Source organism: Spea bombifrons, chromosome 9 (genome assembly GCF_027358695.1).
Source record: "Spea bombifrons isolate aSpeBom1 chromosome 9, aSpeBom1.2.pri, whole genome shotgun sequence".
NCBI lineage: Eukaryota > Metazoa > Chordata > Amphibia > Anura > Pelobatidae > Spea > Spea bombifrons.
Genome location: NC_071095.1, coordinates 40,650,886 through 40,673,296, shown reverse-complemented (window position 1 = coordinate 40,673,296; position 22,411 = coordinate 40,650,886). Strand labels below are relative to the sequence as shown.

Sequence of the window (22,411 nt, the reverse complement as noted above, 5' to 3'; positions counted from 1 at the left end):
GAGGTGGATGACTATGATTCGCATGAAGCTCAGCCACCCAGTGACATAGCCAGACCCCTTGGGTCTGACCTAGTTCCCAAATGGCAGCACCATGAGAGATCTGTAGGAGTATACCTGGAAAATGGGTGTGACAATAACAGAAAGTAGGTGGGCTATAGGTAAGCCACTCCCATTTGTACATTCTGCCACCTAAAACATGCCCAGTAGGATTTGCTTAGGAGAAAAAATACGTTGCTAACTAAAGTTAACCATTGTTCAGACTCTCTGGTGAAACATAAGTGTCCCTGAATGGTACAAAGAAAATGTGGTCACCCAAAGCCATCCCACTGGCCTTATTTATTTATTGTGAAGGTTTTGGGGATGTTTATCTTACTCCTTGGCACTCAGATCTGAAAGACTGTGATCAGAACTACTTGCTAGCAAATATAAGGCTGAAAAAGTGTTCTAAATCTAATTATAGAATCCCACGCTCAGGAAGTGTATAACTGTACGGTTTCTCACACATTCCCTGGAGGGTTTGGTGCGATATTGAAGGCTCGAGTCTATATAACACTCAGTAGCAAGCAATTCATGTGACCTGAGTGCGCTTGCCACGGGGGGTAGAATACAACTTTCCATCTGTAAATTTATAAAGCAAATCATTCACTGGGATCTCTGATATTGAAAAACACTGTCATAAAAAATACCCTGCCCCAGGTGATAAACCTTTTTGGGTTCAATTTTCTTATTTTAACCATCCCATCCAACCCAGGGCTATTCTGAGAGCCCAGAAGACTTCATTCCACCGATTGTACCCACTAAAGGAGTCTTTGACAATTAACAACAAGCACGGGTGGGAGATGTGGCTGAATTTCAGGAAAACGTTCATGCCCAAGACTTAAAGTAGTAATGGAATTTTGTAAGTGGTTGAGATCTTACACTTTGTTCTAAAAAGCTTGAACTTATTTTATTTGACAATACCTTCCAACTGTACCGGATCCAACAGGACTGTCGCAGTTTTGAACCTTTGCTGTGTTCTGTGCATGTGCCAGTGTTATAAAGTGCATGTGAGCATAGTATGCTTGCACTGCTAATTAACATGCAACCGAGCTAAAGAATCGTCCCCTTTATACCACATTTGCATTACTGAAATTTTGAATGCATGCTATACATATATAATATAACATAGGAGTGGGACACCATTTATTTTTCTGCGGATGTGGTTAAAAAAATAGAGAACATTATATCAGTGTATGTGCGACATGGCTTTGTTTCACAGCTTTTATGGGAGCCGAGGAACAGAATCTGTAGCGTTCTAATCCGGGGGTGAGAAAATCACATAGTATATTTAGAATTGCCTGCTACAGTTAAAGGCACATTAGCATTAAAAAAAGCATTTAGTTTAAAGTCCATCTGGCATTTCTACAAAGTGCACTTGATATCAGATCTAGAATTTGTTATCCAGGTTTCAAGCAAATATAAAGATATAGTGAGACCTATGCCTGTAGACAGATCTCTTTTTCACCAAAAACATGCAATAGGCAAAACGTAGAGGCATAGGTCATGCAATACACCACCACACCATCAGGTTAAGGGGCTTCATGAGATGATCAGGAGATCATAACCTGGAAGAACCTCAATAAAGAGGCGTAAGGGAAAATATGGCTGTGTACTGGGCATGGAATCCCAACCACCTAGTTAAATGGGTGACCCAATATTGATATTTTCCCTGGTAGTTGGTGGAAAAGAACAGAGCAAGTTGAGTTTCTCCCTCTGTGTTTCTGCGTCTCTCCTCCCTTTGCTTTCCACCGTTCTTTCTCCAACCTGAATTCTCCCCTTTCCACAATCTTTCTCAACCATCTCCAAAATTTGATTTCTTCTCTCTTAAAACTTAGAAGGGACTTTTTGTTCTTAGAATGTTCTGGGATACTCCTGACAGTTGGATGTGTTTCCTGGCAAATGTCCCATTTAGCAGGATTTCGGGGCATACTGTGGATGAGGTGTAGTGGGACCTCATATACTGCCGGCAGAGCAACATGTAACATCTGTGGGACTCTGGACATTGCTTACCAGTGCCCTGACACATGCTGGCAACTGGCAAGTTTTCCTCTTTGTAAAGAATTTTCCTGAATACATATTTAGTGCTTTTCCTCTTCTTCAACCTTTAACGTGTTAAACATCACCGATTGGGGGTGTAAGCACGTATAACTGATCATTTTGCGAACATAACCAATGTGCTAATTATATAAGAGCTGTTTCAGTTCTTTTTTTACTGTTACTCATATCTTAACCAGGTTCCATTTCCTGCTCTTTGTGTTTCTGGTAGAACATCCTGTTCCTGTTTAGGTTTTTACCAAAAACTTGCAAAGCAGAACATTAAGTTAATCCCTTCTTCAACTAAACTAATGATATCTTCTCCGTCATGCCGGCCAAGCACTGAGCTAGTGGGAAACAGACTGTTTTTGATTCCTGGATACAAAAAATGGCAGCTAAGTAAGTTCAGAATTTTTTACCATTCAGAAAGACCTTAGCTTTATTTAACATGCAGGTCCGACATACTGAAGGCAACCTTGAGATATATCAGGTTATATTGTAGGTTACTTAATGGAAAACATTTGGACTTTTAAATGTAGCAATTAGTTACATAGAATTTGATGGCAGGTAAGAACCATTCAGCCCATCTAGTCTCAGGGCTGGCCTACAAGGATACTGGGAAATTTCCTTGTATGCGGCTTCCCCTGGGGCCAGTCTTGGTCCGGCAAAAAGAGATTTGTGCCGTTTGATGCAAAGATCGCCTATTCAAACTACCACTGCGCTTGCCAGTTAGCATCACACCAGATAAGATATCATACCCGGCAAGTCGCGGATTGGCGCTCAGAGCAAGACCGCAGACTGCAAGACTCAGAGCCCGTGTGCTAAGAAAAAGATATGAAGATGATGGAGAAATAATGATGGGTGGGTATGGAGATGATGAGAAGTTATGTTAGGGAGCATGAAGATGGAGGGGAGAGTGACTCTATGGTCACTCAGCTGTTTTCATGTTAAACAAGGAAATTTCTAGCTGTAACATAATTTCAAAAGAGTTTTCTAACGATCAATTAGCCTTTTTAACTTAAACTTGGATTAGTGAACGCAGTGTGCCATTGGAACACAGGAGTGATGGCAGTGATAAATGGCCTCTGAACACCTATGAAGATATTTCCTTCCAGCTATAATATTCATTTATAATATTAACAATGTCTGCGCTGTATCTCTGATCCATTTCAAGGCTAACAATTTGCTTTTCTTTCAAAAGCAAGCAAATCTCTTAAGTGGCCTCAAACTTTTGAACTGTAATGTATGTACACGTATGTACACGTGTATGTACACGTGTTCACGCTAACACCTTACACACACATACACACAGCCACTCTAACACCATACACATACATACATATTCACACAACCTTTATAACGCATCACACATACATGCAAACATACACAGACGCACATATACATACACAGGCATAGCCACTCCAACATCATGCACTTATACAAATAAACATGCATGCATACACTTAAACATACATGCACACAATCTAAACCCATACACGTGCATATACACACAGACACTCTAATACTATATACGGTACTTACACATTCCCCTCCATCATACATTTTTAGCTCCAATTTTTTAGGAGAGCTGCACGTTTATTTGCACTGTTTAATACTTGCTGTGAAACTAATTTCTTTTGTTTTATTTTTTCAGTAATTTATTTAAATACATTTGCAAACAGTTACTTTTATATTTAAAGGGTTTTTTTGCATTATTCAAACTATACTAGTGCTCTCTTAGCTGCGTCCAACCCATTACACGATGTCACCGGCCCCAGTGATATTTAGAACTATGTATTTTCATATGTGTCTTATGTCTGGCTAATGTGCCATTGCCCTTTCGTTTGTAGTCGTAGACAGGACAGTGCCCGCAATGCAATATTCTGCCCCAAAAATTAGGTCCCAAGTGCAGTATTTGATTTTTATAAACAATAAACCCTAGATTTGGTGAGTTCCTCCATAAATGTCTATCCTGTTGCAGACTTTTATATCATCTGCAAAAAGACCTTTTGTAATATGTTATTTCCATTTTACAATTTTTAGACCAATTAAATTAACCATCTAATCCATATTACCATATATTTTATAACATTTGCTAGCACAAGCTTATCCTAATAAACACCCCCGTCATATTCAGCTTTATACTGCCCCATATATATATATATATATATATATATATAATATGTTTATATTTTTGTTTATTCATTTTGCTTTCTTAGAGCCATATAGCTCATAAAGTTACTGCATGTTAATTTCTGGTTTACGGTTTTTAGTCATAGAAAAGATGCCGCAATATTCATATAATCATTCAGAGAGCGAATATGTTGCCGCCAGCATCATACACAGAAAGGCCACAAGTTTACTTTCCCAGGGGCTATTCTCTTATTCATACGTGATCCTGTGTATGCAGTATCCCCAGGGCATGGCTTCACTATTGGGCCCCTCAGGGTCATCCAGCTGACATGGGTACAATTTGCAGGGCCTGTGGGGAAAAAGGGAGACACATTATTAGCCAATGGAACAGATGTAAAACAAAAACACTAAAAAAACAAGAGTTATTGGTAAACTAGACAGACAACTAAAAAACTACATGACCGGCAGAGTGGGGTAGGAAGGATATAAGTAATAAAATGCAATTTAATAAAGTTTTATTCATGGAAAGTTAGTCTTAAAATATTTGAAGGTAAAGCACACACGATGCTTTGATTTCCTTTAAAAGAAGGGGTGAATAATCCCTCAGGGGAAGGTCTATCTAAGAGCCCTGCCCCTTGTAAACTACATCCCCCATAATGCATTGCGCGGATTTCCCACAGACTGGGCGTTTCCCTTCAGGAGTGTTCAGGGATTGGCTGTTACCGTCAGGGTGGTACTGTGTAGGGTGCCAGGCTTGTTGTGCTGTTACCTCAGCGCAATGTTCTGGAGGAATAAAGTCCGGTAATAATAATAATTATTATTATCTATACATGTTTTTTTCTGTGTTTCCTAAACAAAATGCAGAGGTGGTCCCAGAAGTCCCAAAGTTTGTATATTATTAGCCAGTTCCATACATTGGTGAACCTGTTTCATACTGTATACATTTACATTTACGTGTGCAACCATTTATTAGCTGACAGCTCTGTTACATGTTATAATGCACCCATGTATTAGCTCTATTACATGTTATAATGCATCCATATATTAGCTCTGTTACATGTTATAATGCATCCATGTATTAGCTCTGTTACATGTTATAATGCATCCATGTATTAGCTCTATTACATGTTATAATGCATCCATGTATTAGCTCTGTTGCATGTTATAATGCATCCATGTATTAGCATTGTTGCATGTTATAATGCATCCATGTATTAGCATTGTTGCGTGTTATAATGCATCCATGTATTAGCTCTATTACATGGTAAAATGCATCCATGTATTAGCTGTTACATGGTATAATGCATCCAGTAATTAAATGTTGTGTGAGTATTGTGGGGTACTAAGGATATACATATTTTTTATTGATATTGTTATAGAAGATCTTGGTCCCGGGGGTCACGCATTAAGACTGTCCGAGGTCCCGTGTTTTGCTGTGATGTGGGTTAATCTGTGTGTCATGCTATCAGGGTTTCCGTTGGCATATATTTAATTGATTTAATGCATGTATTCCTATGTAGCGTGCCCCTATATGTACAGGTCAGGGCTGATGGATGGAGGATGCAGAAATGTTCACTTGACCCGTGCACTCGGCTGCTTCCAATGTCTGTCGGTATATGTTTCACTTTCCAAAGGTTATATCCGTGTATTTTTGGGGCATAATAGGTTATCAGTTGGTCCCGTGTTTTATTCACTAATGACAAATATAATGTGTAAATCTAATCTGCAGAAGTTTAGAATAATGAATAGGGATTGCGCCAGAAATGCTGACAGCCCGTGTTTTTTGAGGATGTGAGTGTGACTACAGGTGAAAGATGATTGAGAAAGTGTGAATTTGGTAACACAGTAACTCGTTTAGCCCTGGATACTTCCTGGATACGCCTTTGGAACATGTGAAGGCAGCATGCCCCCCGACAAAGGGCGGCGGCACTCCCCGGGTGCTGATGCATGTCCCGTGTGCTGCAAGTTTGTGGGAATCCAAGGCTCTCTTGCATCACCTTAAAAGGGAGAGTTTAGTGACAGCGCTTCTAAAGAAGAATGCATATTAAAGTATGCTGTTAGTCCTTTGAGAGAAATCTGTCCAAAAGTAAAAAATAAAGCACTTATTTGAGTTAGAAACTGCAGCCCTGCAGCTGCTCTCCTCCTCCGTGGTCTGACACTTCTTGTCACTGCTAGTCATGGATGGAGATTTCTGGAAAATTTGCAAGGGGTGTGTGTATATATATATATATATATATATATATATATATATATATATATATATATATATATATACATTGTTCCTAGTGTTCTTGAACACCCAAACCCTTCCCAAAAAATGCTTTAATTGCGTCAAATTTTGGTTTCATCATATTTTATGCCGCTGCTACTCTTGATTTAAATGGGAGCTTAGAATGGGAGTCCTACTGAGCATGTGCAGGAAGTGTACACATGAATGCTTCCTGCTTACAGTAGAGGCAACTAGGGGCGGAGTTAAGTGAGACATCAATCTCATTTTGTAACACCAGTTACTACAGAATGCCTGTACTGATTAGCATGCAGTGAGATGCATAGAAGTCCATTCAAAATGGACTTCCAACATGCTTTTTACCTGAAAATAGAGCTGTAGTGTAGCTTTTCACATGAACTGTTCCCGTGTCTTTATGGGACTCAGTGAGACCGCGTTCCTCGTTTACAGTAATGTGTGTTTTTTCCTCCAGCCCTGGGAATAACACAGCGCTCTTCTGTTTGGCGGATTCAGACTTGTGCCAGTTGAAACATCTGCTGTAATGTATGAGCCGTGCGTGTATGATTTTTCTTTCCGCTAACACTAGTTAGATTTAATGGTGCCAGGTCAAGCCAACTCAGTAGCATCTGCTGTGTCTCTGGTGTCAGACTTAAGAACCCAACAAACTGCTTTTGCTTCAAGGCCTTTAGCCGTGACACTATTCTAAAGGTGCTGTTCCACTTATTATACGCCATTATACTGTGTGATATGAAGCACAGTTTGCTTCAGACTAGTCATTTTTGAATAGTTTAACCCAGGACTCAACAAGCCACTGATTTCCTCCCCCTGCTTGGCTACAGGGAGTGCTGACGCGGGTGCCACGGGTGCACAGCATCCAGGCACCTATCTTATGGGACACTGGTGGTCTCCATGAGGTAAGAGGGAGGTGGAGTAGTGTATGTATTTATTATAGTGTTACAGTCAGCGTGTGTTTACTGTAGTGCTAGGTCAGTGTATGTGCATGTATAGTGCTAGGTCAGTGTGTGTGGATGAATGGTGCCAGCGTCAGTGTGTGTGTATGTATAGTGCCAGAGTCAGTGTGTGTGTGCATGTATAGTGCTAGGCAGGGGAGGAATGGCAGCCTAAGGCCTGGGGGGCAAGTCTAGTCAACTGACCCATTGCGCCATCAAAGCGGCTGCGAGCGACATTGAAAGCGGCCGTCGTGCAGCAGTCACTCCACCAGCGCCTAATGAAATTAAAGCGACCGGCGTGCACACACCGCGCTGCCCAATGGCCGTGCCTCAGCTCTTCATCCCACCCCTTTTAAGACGTGGGACGAAGAGCTGAGGCACAGCCATTGGGTCTGACTGCCGCACGATGCAGGGGTGTACCTAGACTATTTGGCACCTGTGGCAGATCCTGTATGTGACACCCGACACACACACTTTAAAACTGCATAGTTTCTATGGTTAGGCAAACACTGACAGGGGTACAGCATAATTGTTATCATTATATACCGTATTTGCTCGATTATAAGACGAGGTTTTTTTCAGAGCAAATGCTCTGAAAAATACCCCTCGTCTTCTAATCGGGGTCGTCTTATAATCAGACCTCAAATAGAGGTCTGACTATGAGACTAAGATCCAGATCCCCCGCACCGCTGCAGGGGACCTGGATCCTTCTGCCCCCCCCCCCATTTAACACTCCATACTAGGGCTGCAACAACTTATCGATAAAATCGATAATCATCGATAATGAAATTCGTTGCCAACGAATTTCATTATCGATTAGTTGAATCGATTATTATCGATTATAAAATGAGGGTTTTTCAGAGCAAACACTCTGAAAATACCCCTCAAGTATAAAATTAATATTTGGGCTACTGAAAGTTAGGGGAGGTGGGGGTTATTTAGGGGCAGTTATGGTTAATGGGGTGTTTAGGGTTAATTTAGGGGCAGCTGTGGTTAATGGGGTGTTTAGGGGCAGTTATGGTTAATAGGGTGTTTAGGGTTAATTTAGGGGCAGCTATGGTTAATGGGGTGTTTAGGGTTAATTTAGGAGCAGCTGTGGTTAATGAGGTGTTTGGGGCTAATTTGAGGCAGTTGTGGTTAATGGTGTGTTTAGGGTTAATTTAGGGGCTGTTGTGGTTGACAGGGTCTTTAGGGTTAATTTAGGGGATGCTGTGGTTAATGGGGTGTTTAGGGTTAATTTAGGGGCAGTTATGGTTAATGGGGTGTTTAGGGTTAAATTAGGGTAGTTGTTTTGATGGGGTATTTAGAGTTAATTTAGTGGTAGTTATGGTTAATGGGGTGTTTAGGGTTAATTTAATGATGAGGACTGAGGGTTAATTTGATTAATTTAATAAAGTTAACTTAAGGTGCAGTTAGAGATAAAGGGGGGCAGACTAAAGGGAATCTAAATCCTGGGGGCAGTGAAGATTAACCCAGTACTTATTTATAAAAGTATGGTGTCGGTGTGCTGTGAACGGGTCTGTGACTCTATGAGGGGACTATGAGATATCTGGGGAGGATGGAGTGACATATCTGGGGGTATAAGGCATATACATTATATAAGGCATATGTGGGGAGGGCAGTGTGGCATGTCTGGGGAGGACGGAGTGGTGTATCAGGGTGTATAAGGCATATCAGGCACAGTGGCATATGTGGGGGTGGAGTGGTATATGTGGGAGGCAGCGTGGAGTGGCATATGTGGGAGGCAGCGTGGAGTGGCATATGTGGGAGGCAGCGTGGAGTGGTATATGTGGGAGGCAGCGTGGAGTGGTATATGTGGGAGGCAGCGTGGAATGGTATATGTGGGAGGCAGCGTGGAATGGTATATGTGGAGTGGTATATGTGGGAGGCAGCGTACTATATGTGGAAGGCAGCGTGGAATGGTATATGTGGGAGGCAGCATGGCAAGCCTGGGCTCAAATGTGCATCAATTGGGGGGGCTGGTTGGGAAATAAAGAAATGCATTTTATCAAAGTTTTTTTTATTCTGCTGTTTGTATTTAACATCATTTGTTTATTAAATTATTTTAAATAAATGAAAAATTTACATTCATTTTTTTTATCCGATTAATCGATTAATCGACAAAATAATCGGCCAACTAATCGATTATGAAAATAATCGTTAGTTGCAGCCCTACTCCATACCCCCCCCACCCCACACACACTTACCGGTGCTTCCAATTTCCTGCTGTATACCGGGGCAGCGGGTTGACGTCCACGCGATCCGCGTAGACAACTTTGCAGCCGGAAGGAGGTGTGGCTAGCAGCGGGGCTTGTCTGCGAACTTCCCCGACTGTCAGAGATCAGAGTTCCCGGCACCGGTGTGTGTGGTGGGGTGGAGTGTTAAATGGGGGGGAGACAGAAGGAAGACTGCTGCCCCAGTATACAGCAGGAAATTGGAAGCACCGGTAAGTGGGGGTGGGGGGGAGTGTTAAATGGGGGGGAGACAGAAGGAAGACTGCTGCCCCGGTATACAGCAGGAAATTGGAAGCCCCGGTAAGTGTGTGTGTGTGGGGGGGATGTTAAATGGGGGCATAGGGCATTTCTGGAGGCAGAGTGCTCTATGAAATGCCTTTTAACCCCCTGAACGCCACTTTGCCTCCTGAAATGCCACTCTGCCCCATAATATGCCTTTTAACCCCCTAAATGCCAGAGTGGCATATAGGGGTATAAGGCATTTCTGGAGGCAGAGTGGCACATAGGGGGTTAAAAGGCATATCATGGGGCACAGTGGCATATAGGGGGTTAAAAGGCATATCATGGGCCACAGTGCCATATTGGAGTGGCAAGCCTGGGGGCAGATGTGCGTAACTGGGGGGCAGGTTGGAAAATACAAGGAAATAAAAACAAAAAAATATTTTTCTCAATCATAGCTTTTATTTAAAAATTAAATAGTTTACATGAATTAACATTTACTGGTAAAACTTTTTTCCTTTGGGGTCGTCTTATATTCAGGCTTTTTCTTTTTTTCCTAAATTAATATTCAGGTTTTGGGGGGTTGTCTTATAATCAGGGTCGTCTTATAATCGAGCAAATACGGTACTTTATGGATTATGCGGTACCACCGTCAATGTGTGCCCATACATTGAGCCCGACACTGACAATACTGCAGCATAACCCCTATCACTATATACTAAGCCAAACATTGATGTGGTGCAGGCTTACCACTTCAGTGGTATCCTATCATGCCCAGGTTCTAGCATGTGCTGGCTGACTTAGCATGATTATATGGATATATTAGCAGGAGTGTGATTATATATATATATATATATATATATATATTAATACTGTTTGAATTATTCTGTCCAATAAAAGTGTTAACACACCAAGGTTGGACCACGGCGTGGTGGCACCCCTCAGATGAGCGGCAGCTGGGGCGGACTCCCCCCCCGCCAGCTACGCTACTGGCACGACGGCCACATTCAATCCCGCTTGCAGCCGCTTAGTTTTGAACTTTGCGGCTGCGTTGAATGCTCATCTGCCGGCCGTCTAGCCAGACCACCCGCCCGGATTTAGGGCTGCCTGGGGGGCAATTGCCCCGCTGCCTCCCGGCCCAGCCCGCCCCTGGTTCTAGGGTCAGTGTGTGTGTATGTATAGTGCCGCCGTCAGTGTGTGTGTATGTATAGTGCTACAGTCAGTGTGTGTGTGTATGTGTAGTGCCACCGTCTGTGTGTGTGTTAGTATATGTTGTTGGATAGTGTGTGCATGTGTTTTATGTGTGGAGTGTTAGCGTGTATGAGCGCATGATGTCGTGTGTGTGTGGCTGTTTGGCATAAGTGTGTATATTTGTGTAGGGTGTTAGCATGCATGTGCATGAGCGTATGGTGTTCGTGTGTAGGACTGTGAGGTGTGTGTTTGTGATTTTAGCATGCATGTGTTTGTTACTGTACGATGCTAGAGTATATAAGCGTATGTTAGTTTCAATGTATTTCGCAATTTAATATATCAATTAGTATCTTGATTAATAGTTTAATAAATTTATTAGCTTATTAATGGGTTTTCACTGGTAATTAGGTTTTCACTAATTTATCAATTCTTTATTACGTGGGTTATCATTAATATATATTTACCAAATATTTTATGTATTGATCAATACTTTTTCTATTATTTATCACATGTATGCTGTGAGATTAAAATTACAATTATATAACATTTTATATTAAGGGGACTTACCATGGTGTGGAGCATCACCCTAGAACCGAAATATGACTTAAACTTTAAATATGTCAAAATAAAAACATGATCAGGGGAAAAAAAGGGACTCCCCCATTTTTTAGATGGCTACTAGGATCCAAACCAAATTTGTCTACCCCCCACGTTTAACCTAAAAACACTAGGCTTCCCTAAATGAAGTGTAAGCTGTTTATACCGTGCATCAAATCAAGAATATCTATCCTTCTTGATAATTCAGTTTTAAGGATCTTTATGGTCACCATCATTAGTGAGGCACTCTAAACGAAGAGTTTGCAGGACTTCAGCTCCTTGACTTTTCTACACATTATGAAGGTCCGGCTGCAATAAGCTTCAGCTGGAAGAAACCTGCCATTGCTGGTCCTTCATAATGAATACTGAAGGAATAGGATTGAAACCACAGCTCTCCCTTTAGTGAATAAACCCATTTGTGTTGAGCTCGGTCTCTGGTCAAGCACCTCAGTAGCAAACCGTGATCGCACAACGAGAACGCTAGCACAGCCTGCTCTGATTCTGTCCGCTAGCTGTTTCCAGACCTTGACCAGCACGGATCCAGCAGATCCTGGAATAGATTGGAGTCTGTGGTCTGGCTCCCAGTTTGATAAAAGGTATTTGGCTTCTGGCTGCGTCCCACCGCACAGACGGGAAGTGAGAGGGAACAAAAACAGGAGCTTACCAGGGAAAGTAAAGTGACCAAATACAAAATAAAATGACAAAACACAGGAATGCGGAAGAAGAGAAATTCCAAGTGTTACTACTCGCCCAGAAAGATTCTTTTGCAAACATTTTGCAAGCAGCCTACAAACCACAGTCGGTTTAAAAATGGAATTTATTTCATTCATAAGTGCTGCCTTGCAGTATATGGGATGTACAGACTCATGGAATGGAACCGATTAGTCGGTTATACATCCCCCATACTTCAGGGTAGCTCTTTATCTGGGTTGGTCAGCAATATGTAAAAATCATATGTGCCCTGGAAGACATGGCTGATGTGGTCACCATAGTCCAGAGAGGTCAGGGTGAGTTTGCCTCAGTGGGGCTGATTAAGCATTAATGGTCTAACATTTTGGGTAGAAATCATCCCCATTTGTGTGGATTCTCCCTTTAGTGAAAACCTAATTATTAGTGAAAACCCATTAATATGCTAATAAATGAATATATTAAATTATTAATGTATGGGTAGCCACTTCAACAGCAACTGTTGAACATATGTACGATAGATAGATAGATAGATAGATAGATAGATAGATAGATAGATAGATAGATAGATAGACAGACTAATGACTAGAAATGATATGCTTTTTCTGAATCATTGGTCAGGCTAAAGATAACTCGTCATCTCAGAAAGTCTTGGGATTCCCGCATTAGAAAGCCAGCCAGGTAGCGCTTACAGGGATATCATTTGGAAACATTACGCAATGGATGTCAGGTGACAGAAATAGTAGAACTTTGCTCGCCTCCCCCACGTCTCAAGGAGGACACAAATAAACCAAGGAGGGCTCTGAAGGATTTCCATAAGGCGGTGTACAGCTAGAGACCCACACGCACACACACACACACACCCCACATACACCCCCCCAACCCCCCCCCCACACACACACACCACACACCCCACATACACACCACACACCCCACATACACACACAGTCCAGTAATGATCCCTGTGGAAACATTGAATATATTCTGAATTAAAGGGAAACTCCTGACAGGTTTTGCTATAACTGAATGTGCTTATTAAAGTCACCTATAGCTTTGGATCCAGGTTTTGTCGCTAGGTTCTATTAATGATACTTGGCTTGGAAAGTTAGACCTGTGTCTCGGATTGAAAGGGTCTGCCTTATCTGATCAGTTTCTCATCCTGATGCTCTCACCCATTTTTCCTCCAAACAACCTTAAAAGGCTGTTTTCTATATTATGAATTATATGGCATATGAGGGGGCTTCGCTTTGGTCCCAGTGGAGGGCCCAGGGGGTTCATACAGCGCTGGCTCAAAGTAACTGCTAAAGAGACGAGTGTAATACAGAATGTGACAGCAGGGGGTGCAAAGTGTCTTCTCCTGGCCAGGCTAGATGAGTTTGGTAGAATACAAGTCGCTAATGTTTCCTGTCCAGTCCTCTGTCTGGAATTTTAACCACATTTGAAAAATAGTTTATATTTATTTTAAAAACCTCAGACAATAATAGCAGCCATTTATTTTATTGGCGTTCGTATAAAACTCTCATATGCTGGAACATTTTGGTATTTCTAAATTAAGCCTTGGGTAGCTAAGCAGTCACGGCTCCTCGAGTGCTGATCATAGTGGTTGCAGTTTCTGCTCAGTGATCATGCTTGTTCAGTGATGAATGATAAATTGGGATACTGGATGATACATTTCACTTATGTGATACAACTTCTTGGATCTGACTTCTTGTCCCTAGCCTTAAATCCAGTGAATGAATATTCAAGTTCTGTAAGTACTTAAACCTGGCAAAAATTTTGAAAAAAGAATACATTGCCTACCTTTAGGAGAAGCACTTAATGTATCCTCCATGGTTGGACACTTTGCTCCACTGCTTGTAGCAGCCAGAAATGAGCCCTCATGCGCACCCCCCCGGAACACTCATCGTGCCAACTGTGGAGCTACTTGGTGGGGAATATATCATATAATTGGAGACTGTAAGGCAAATAGCAGAATACCCCCATGCATTTAAAAGGAAACACCACAAAAAACCATAAGGGGCTACTCAACTATAATATGCTGAATGGGATATACCAAGACATTTTGGACAATGCTATGCTTTCAACTTTGTGTGAACAGTTTGGGGAAGACCCTTTTCTATTCCAGCATGACTGAGCCCCAGCGCACAAAGCAAGGTCTATAAAGACATGGTTGGGTGAGTTTGGTGTGGAAGAACTTGACCGGCCGCACAACCCCATCGAACACCTTTGGGATGAACTGGAATGGACATTGCGAGACGGTCCTTCTCATCCAACATCAGTGCCTGACCTCACAAATGCTCTAATGGATGAATGGGCAAAAATTCCCACAGAAACTCTCCAAAATCTTGTGGAAAGCCTTCCCAGGAGAGTGAAAGCTGTTATAGCTACAAAGAGAGTACCAACTACATATTAATGTGTATGTGTTTAGAATGTGATGTTATAAAAGTCAATGTTGCTTGTCCATATATGATGTATGATGATTGGACCAGGTTCAACCAGGTCTTGCAGCAGACCAAGAAGGTCATTGGCAGGGTTTTTTGGCAGCACCCTTATATCCATACCCAACTGTAACGAGATGCTACCAGCTGACAATTAATTGTTTTATAACAGAAAATAATTGTTTTTTCATTCATTTGAAATGACCAAAATGTTACTTCTCTTTCCTTTCCATTGGCAGAGTATTGTTGCATTGGAATGATTCTTAACTGGGTGGCTGTATTGTGTGTCTTGTCACTCCTGCAGGTCCGGAATTGTTTTGTCAGCCAATGTGATTTTTTGTAGCTCATCAGATGTCTTCTTTCCCTTTAATTTTAGTGAACAGAGTATCTGCCAAGCGCGAGCCTCAGTCATGATATATGATGACACAAGCAAGAAATGGGTTCCCATCAAACCGGGACAGCAGGGGTTCAGCAGAATCAACATTTATCATAACACTGCCAGTAATACGTTTAGAGTAGTCGGAGTAAAACTTCAAGATCAGCAAGTAAGTCATTTTCCTGTTTTATTCATTTTTTATACTGTTTCAATAAGGGGCTAGAATCCCCATAATCTAATGAAGCGGTGACTTTTTTAGGGGCAACTCACAGCAGAAATGAACATAGATAAAAGTTGACTCTAGACTTATGCATTCAGATTTGTACAAATTTAAATTTTAACGAAGTACAATTAACTTGTTAACACGTACAATTTTCCAAACACAGGGAAGGACCCCCAACGAAGCAAACACTAAGCAGAGGGCTCAGAATGTTTGCAATTTGTTATTTTTCAAACAAATTTCATTTCTGAATGGAAAAAGATTTTTTGAATTTCATCCGAAATGAAAGGGCAGGAAGCAGAATTTGTTGTCTGTAAAAATAGACCAAAAAAACACCTAAAAATTCAGTCAGTTGACTCCTCTCATGTGCCACCAAAATCATAACCATAAACAGCTCCATTTCATACTGTTCTAATGTTCCTCCAGAGTTTAAATGTGGAAGATCATCTTTTTAGGATAATAAAGACCCTGTTTGGAATGTGTGACTATCGGAGTGGGTTACTGCTCTGTTTTTGAACTTGACAAGTGGTTGTCAAGGGGGATTGAGTCGAAATGACAACTGGGTTCTAACTCAGTTGACCTTAGTGACTCACCTGTTTGATCCTTAATGAAAGGATCAACATAGAGCTGCTCAGATTTTAGTGAATTAATCCCAACATCTGTTTAAGGATGCTGTTCCACTTAGACAAAACATTAATTGCACCCTTTTGAATGTTAAACATTAAACCTCGTTCGATCTGTCATGGTATTGTGAAGGTTTCATCGCACAAAAAAGCATTATTTTACTAGATGAAAAATGTATTTGTTGGAAGGGTTTGGACTTCAGGGTTCAGCAGTAGGTATATCAGCAACTGTTGCTTTCTGTGTATTATCTTCATCATGTGTTTGAGTTTTCAATTCATATCTCCCCTCTCAAATCATTTTTCAATTAAACTGATTGACAATTGATAATTCTGTTTTGAAGACATTATTCTGTTGATTCCATTGTATAAGGAATTGTATAATACTCTGAGCCAAGACTTTAGACGTAGAAGATAATAGTGGGTAAGGCTCTTGCGTTGCGATTGTTAAGTCACTACTCATTGTAAAGGGTAATAATGGTATAATGACGGTATGGTAATCTCAAGGGTTCCAGGCAGCTCGTGAATCTTATTTTTGATCGCTGATTGGATTAAATGTTTGCTCTACAGGTAGTTATAAACTATTCACTCGTGAAAGGTCTGAAGTACAACCAAGCCACACCAACCTTCCACCAATGGAGGGACGCTCGGCAGGTCTACGGTCTGAACTTTGCAAGCAAAGAAGAAGCCACCGCTTTCTCCAACGCCATGCTGTTTGCACTCAATATCATGAATTCCCAAGATGGAGGTAAAAAAAAGGCTGAATTATTTTTTTCTGGATGGATTAATGAATTTAGTCTGCTATTTTTGAAGATTTCACCTACATATTTTACTTAAACCCAAAAAATGAATAATTAGGAAGCTTTTTCTGTTTCTTTGGCAACTACCTGTAAATGTGTTCTTTTGTGTCATGTGCCCATTTTATTTTCCTAACAAAAATTATAATGGAGGCAAATGTTTACATTTTTGTTTCTTGGAATGATTTGGGCACTGAACATTATTGAGAATTCTGATCCTAATGCTGCACTTTGTTGCAAAAGTGTTAAATTCAGCAGAGTACGTTGAACAGCGCCTTTAACCTATGATGCTCCATATGTGTTTAGAGCTCCCTGTGTTTTATACAGGACCTTTTAACCCCTACCATATTTCATAGTGACAAGTGACATGTGATGCTGGTTATGAGGATGCTGTAGTCTGGCGTAAAAGCCTCGGCTCATGTTTCAGCCTGCCTGGTCTGCCTAATGTGATACATATATGGAGTAGTAGGGATGGTGTAAGATTTACTTGTCACCACGTCTCCCATTGGAGGACTTTCGGTCCAAAATATCCCAAGGAGTCTTTGGGTTCTCGAGTTTTTTTGGTTTCATTTCCACTGGCGGTTTATTCTGGTAGTTTCTCTGTCCATGGGATTCCCTCGTTTGCACTAAATCCTGACTTGGTCCCTGTGTGCCCCTACACCTTTTGCCCGATGTGTCATTTGGATACATTGTGCTATCTGTCCAGCGCAAGGATCAAACTCAAAAGCTTTAGAACTTGTCACTTTACATGGTGGGACTTGCCAAATAATCGTATTCCTTTGAGATGCCTGCCCATCAGGCACGGCAGGGCAATCTTAAAAGAGTCAGCTGGGCAACTATCAACCTGACGTGTAAGTATACCTTCAATTTAACACCTTCATTTCTGGACAATCTACAGTCATCTAACATAGTCTTGCATCATAAATAATCCCTCAACCAAATAAAATGTATCATTGGACAGTAATGTTAACCTCTTCGGATGCAAAGTAGCTCACATTTGTTAATGTAATAGGATGATTATGAAAAAATCCTATTTTTCATATTATCTTGACCTTATTATCCTTCTTTTGCTGCATTATTGATATGTTAATTTGTATTTATTGATTTATCTGCAAAGCTCTTATATAAATAAAGAGCCGTAATCAAATATAAAAAAATATTTATTTAAGTTTCTGATTCAGGTTCTGATTTTTAGAAGAAAATTATCTTTTATATAAAAATATAAAAAAGGTTTTTTTTTTTTATAGAATCTTATCTCTTATAGAAATAAATGTAATCATATTTTTGGTATATTCATCCAAAATATTGGAAAAATAAAATAGAAATGGGACTTTTTAAAATTTGACTACGGCTCCTTATTTCTGTAAAGTTCTTGTTCAAGAGTAAAGGACTAAAAAATGGGGAAAAAAAACCAAATAACAAAAGTCATCAGACGCCGCTAGTAATTGAGTGGTTCTACGTGATTTAATATGTTTTTCTATAAATAACTGCAGTTTAGACATTAATTTCTGAATGGAAAGGGCAGCTGTAGTTCATTGTCAGTGTTTTTGTTTTAGAGATTTTTCATTTAAATGTTTACATCAGGGAAGCTGATATCTATGTGCTCAACTAGCCTTATCTAAATAATTTCCTGTCTTGAAATCATATCCCCCCCCAGACACATACACATTCTCCACTATACAAAGACTTTCTGAACCAATCAACAGCAGCTTAATAGCAAGTGAGACACTGTAAGGAGTTATATGTGTGTCTGTTACTGTATGCTGCTAGAGTGTGTAAGTGTATGTTAATGTATGGTGTTAGCATGTATTTGGTGTTAGTGTGTGTCTGCATAGGGTGTTATCACAAGTATGATGTTGGAGCGTCAGGGGTGAGCCTAGGGTTAATGGATCCTGGTAGATGAAGACATTGTGAAGGAGAAAGAATGTGTGTGTGTAAGTGTACAGTGTTAGAGTGCATAGAGGGTTAGAGCGAATGTGCATATTAGTATGTATCCATGTTAGGATTGCTGCTCCCATGGTATACACATATGGTACATTCTTCTGCAGGCTCCTCGTCTTGAGAGTACTGTGACCTCATCATGATAGCCCATTTAATATGATGGATGTTTTTTCAAACAAAAATACAACAAATAAATTACTCATACTTAAATGCCTTTTATAAAGTTTTAAAAAAATAAAAAAATCTGAGCTTTATTTCAGTAGATATTAAATAGGGTAGCATAGTCTCCAACAGGACAAAGGGGACAGGGGCATAAAGGGATGGGCCACACACTCTGCATGACCCTGGTGCATTGAGCTCTAGGCTACTCAGTACAATACAATGAAATACATAATTTATAGATTTTCAGATGATGTGGATTATAACTCTGATCATGTATATGCAGCCATAGAGGTGCTTTCCATAACAGCTGGAGAGTTTCCCTATTGAAGGATTAAGCTATTGTTAGCACCAAAAATTGACCTATGCATTATGATAGCCAGGTTGCTAGAAGCTATATACATATTGTACAAGACCCTGAATGTTAGTTGTGTTATTATATTTCCATACACTTCTATTCTTGTCACATTAAGATCCATAAATCTTCCCCGTTTTGTTAAAACAACAAATCGCAAACCCAGATAAAGCCATGTGGGGGGAAAATAACAAAGTAACACATTGTGCATTAATGTACAAAAAAGACAATTTGATCGGCAACACTGCCACCATCAGCATTAGTACAGATAAAGTATTTTCCCCTTAACTAACCATTGATCCATTTCAGTAAAGGAATCTTTTGGCTGGCATTTCCCAGAACAGCGTTGCTTCTACTCCTTCCATCCCCGGAGACCGGTCATTCAATGATAACGTTATAATCGGCAGAGTCTTGTGACTCGTTTGGCTATGAGTATGCAGATGACGCTCACGGAGACTAATTTAGGTCAGGGCCGTTCTGCAGTGATTATTAATACATTGGTTACGTCTGGCAAGTAAAAAAAGGGCAGTTACTTGTCATACCAGGTCTGATATAGATTATATATATATATATATATATATATATATATATATAGAATACAAACACACACACACTCATACTCACACACATGCTTTTCCTAAAGGTGGTCGTTCATTATCCTGGCAGGGCTGTAAATTATCTGATACAAGATAATGGTTGTCTGAAACATCTGTGTATATTAAAGGGCCACTCCAGCCCTCATAAAGCATATGATAAATGTTTGTGTTATCCCCCCCTCCTTAAAAAGTTGCCTCTTTCCCTTCCCTCAAACCCTCCGCCAAACACATCTTCTGCTGCCTGTGCCCATGTGGTATACCCACCATCAGTCAGCTCCATTGCTGGCTAGGCGAGGGTCTAAGAAGACCCCTGTGTGTGTGTGTGTGCGCAGAAAGTGCTTCCATAGCCAATCAGTGGTGCAGAAATGTGACCGTGGGTGGGGGGGGGGTCTTGCACTGCAGCTGTGGAGCTGTAGCTTCTCTTAAATTTAAGTATTTAAGTGAATGCATAGTAAAGTACTTACAAAGTGCTCTAATACGCATACTTTGTTGGCGAGGATGTGTGGGGCATTAGGTTGTCCCTTTAACCAAGCACCTGGTGCAGGAATGCTACAACAGAGAGCGCATTAAATGAGGTTATTATTTTTAGGCATGCTTAAATTTGGTAATTGCTGCAAAACGTTCTTTATAATGGTCACAATTTTTCCACATTTTTGAAGAGCTTTATAAAAATGCCCTAAAAACATAACATTTGTTTTTATTCTACCAGCAACCTTGGGCTCACACATCAAAAAAATGATACGTTTATTTTTTCCTGAGTACAGTTTGGATATCCAGGGTTAGATTTTTTTTCTAAAAGCTGTGAATGAGAATGTAGATGTAGAACTGAGTTTTTTTGGTGGATAACTGAACAAAATTATTGAAGATGGACATTCCAATTTGGACTTGGTTACTTTGGAGAAATGAAGCCCACGTGGGGATATGATTACCATATAGAAATATATTCAAAGACAATCCTGAGTGGGGATCTTTTCATTCATAGATTTCTTGTTAGGTGGAGGGAAGGGTTTTGTTTTATCACAGTGAGTCACAGTTAAGAAAATGCTGACATGTAAAGTGGTTTTGACTGATTTTAAGAGTAAATTCTGATTGCCGTTAGAGTCATTTATCTGACATTATTCCCAATCAACAGTACCTGGGAGCTCTCTGGGTTTACCCCGGAGTCTCCGGTTAAGCCTTACTTACCCGGGTATCCGAGTTTCTTCTGTATCCTGGACACATACTCTCCCCGCCCTCTAAAGCCCCACCCACAGCTAGCCCTATCCATTCACAAAGCCACTCCCTCAATAAAAGGAGAGCTGTAGGAAGTTCCTATATATCATCAATAGATATACACACCTGGGGTGAGCGTTAAGGATGGACTTGGTTCTTTCGTCCATAGAATTATGATTGGTTCGTAAGTATTTGTCGTCGGCCCGTCTGTAATATATGGGCTGGGTGTCCAGTATTATTTGAGGCTTTACTACTCCCATCTTTCTGTTGTGGCTGAACCTTATTGATATGTTTGCGGCTGTTTCTGAGCTGTGCACATGAGTTATGGCAGACGTTGGCAGGAGACAATTTCTTACATTCAGAAGGGAGGGGAGAATCTCTAGTCTGACTTCTCCTTTTTACCACAAGTGATGAGAGGTCTGGATAAAAATCATTCCTCGGTCACACAGCATGTATATGATATCTCTACTGTTATTTTATCCTGTCCATCTCACTGTCACAAACCTATGAACTATGCCTTACAGTTATTCACAGAAATGCTTATTAATTAAAGGGATTCTGACCTTTCCCCCAAAGACCTCTTAGTCTTTCCTTAATCATTTTGATAGTAGAAATCATTCATCATTTACAGATTAAAACTATGTGTATTCAGTAGGAAACCCACCTTATGTATGTATGTATGTAGTCTTGTCCTCAGAATCTGCATAGCTACTCCTCCCCCTTTCATTTTTCTTCCGGGAATAACAGGTGCCACATAGTGTGTGCATATAAAGAGTTAAAAATACAACATTTTCCAGAGAACGATGGACCAAACATATTTAAATTGAGAGGGACATTTGAAAGAAATCCATTCAACCGAGAGTCTTCTTGTAATGGGGAGCCGGGTTCCAACAATGGACGGTTTCCCTGGGGAAGTATCGGAGGCATGAATGGGAAGAGTTTAGTGTTGCCTTCTTAGCCTTTGAAACAAATGCATCATTCATAATTGTCAGATGAGAAAGAGTAGAGGTGGAAATGGGATATTTGCCGGAGCCAAAATTCTGGTGTAGTCCAGAGACATTTCCTCCCAGCAGAAGTGGTAGAAGGTAACACAGTGAAGGACATTAAACATGCATAGGAAAGGCATATGGCTACTGAATCTAACACAGTCCGAGTCTCTACATGAGGAGCTACGGGCTGACGAGATGGGCGGAATGGGTCTTATCTGCCATCAAATGCTGGCAAGGAGGGAGTTGTTCTACACAATTTACTGCAGACACTTCGCTTAAAGGACAACTCACTAATAGCAACATAATTACAGTAAAACCTTAATAAAAGCATATAGGAAATACCTTTTTTCAGCTCCCACACTCCCCGTATAGCATGCCGGGAGCATCCATATTCCAT

The 22,411-nt window shown here is 40.7% G+C and overlaps 1 protein-coding gene across 5 annotated transcripts in view; it reads left to right on the top strand.

Moving 5' to 3' along the window:
- Nucleotides 1-22,411, top strand: part of EVL (Enah/Vasp-like) — a 65,387-nt gene that overhangs the window by 18,960 nt on the left and 24,016 nt on the right. For 4 of the 5 annotated variants that reach the window (XM_053474541.1, XM_053474539.1, XM_053474537.1 and 1 more), the window contains exons 2-3: nucleotides 15,126-15,294; nucleotides 16,536-16,713. In XM_053474541.1, the coding sequence (XP_053330516.1) occupies nucleotides 15,126-15,294; nucleotides 16,536-16,713 (347 nt within the window). Of the gene's footprint in view, nucleotides 1-15,125; nucleotides 15,295-16,535; nucleotides 16,714-17,339; nucleotides 17,614-22,411 lie in introns of those variants that run through there. The other variant, XM_053474538.1, reaches the window with a different exon arrangement.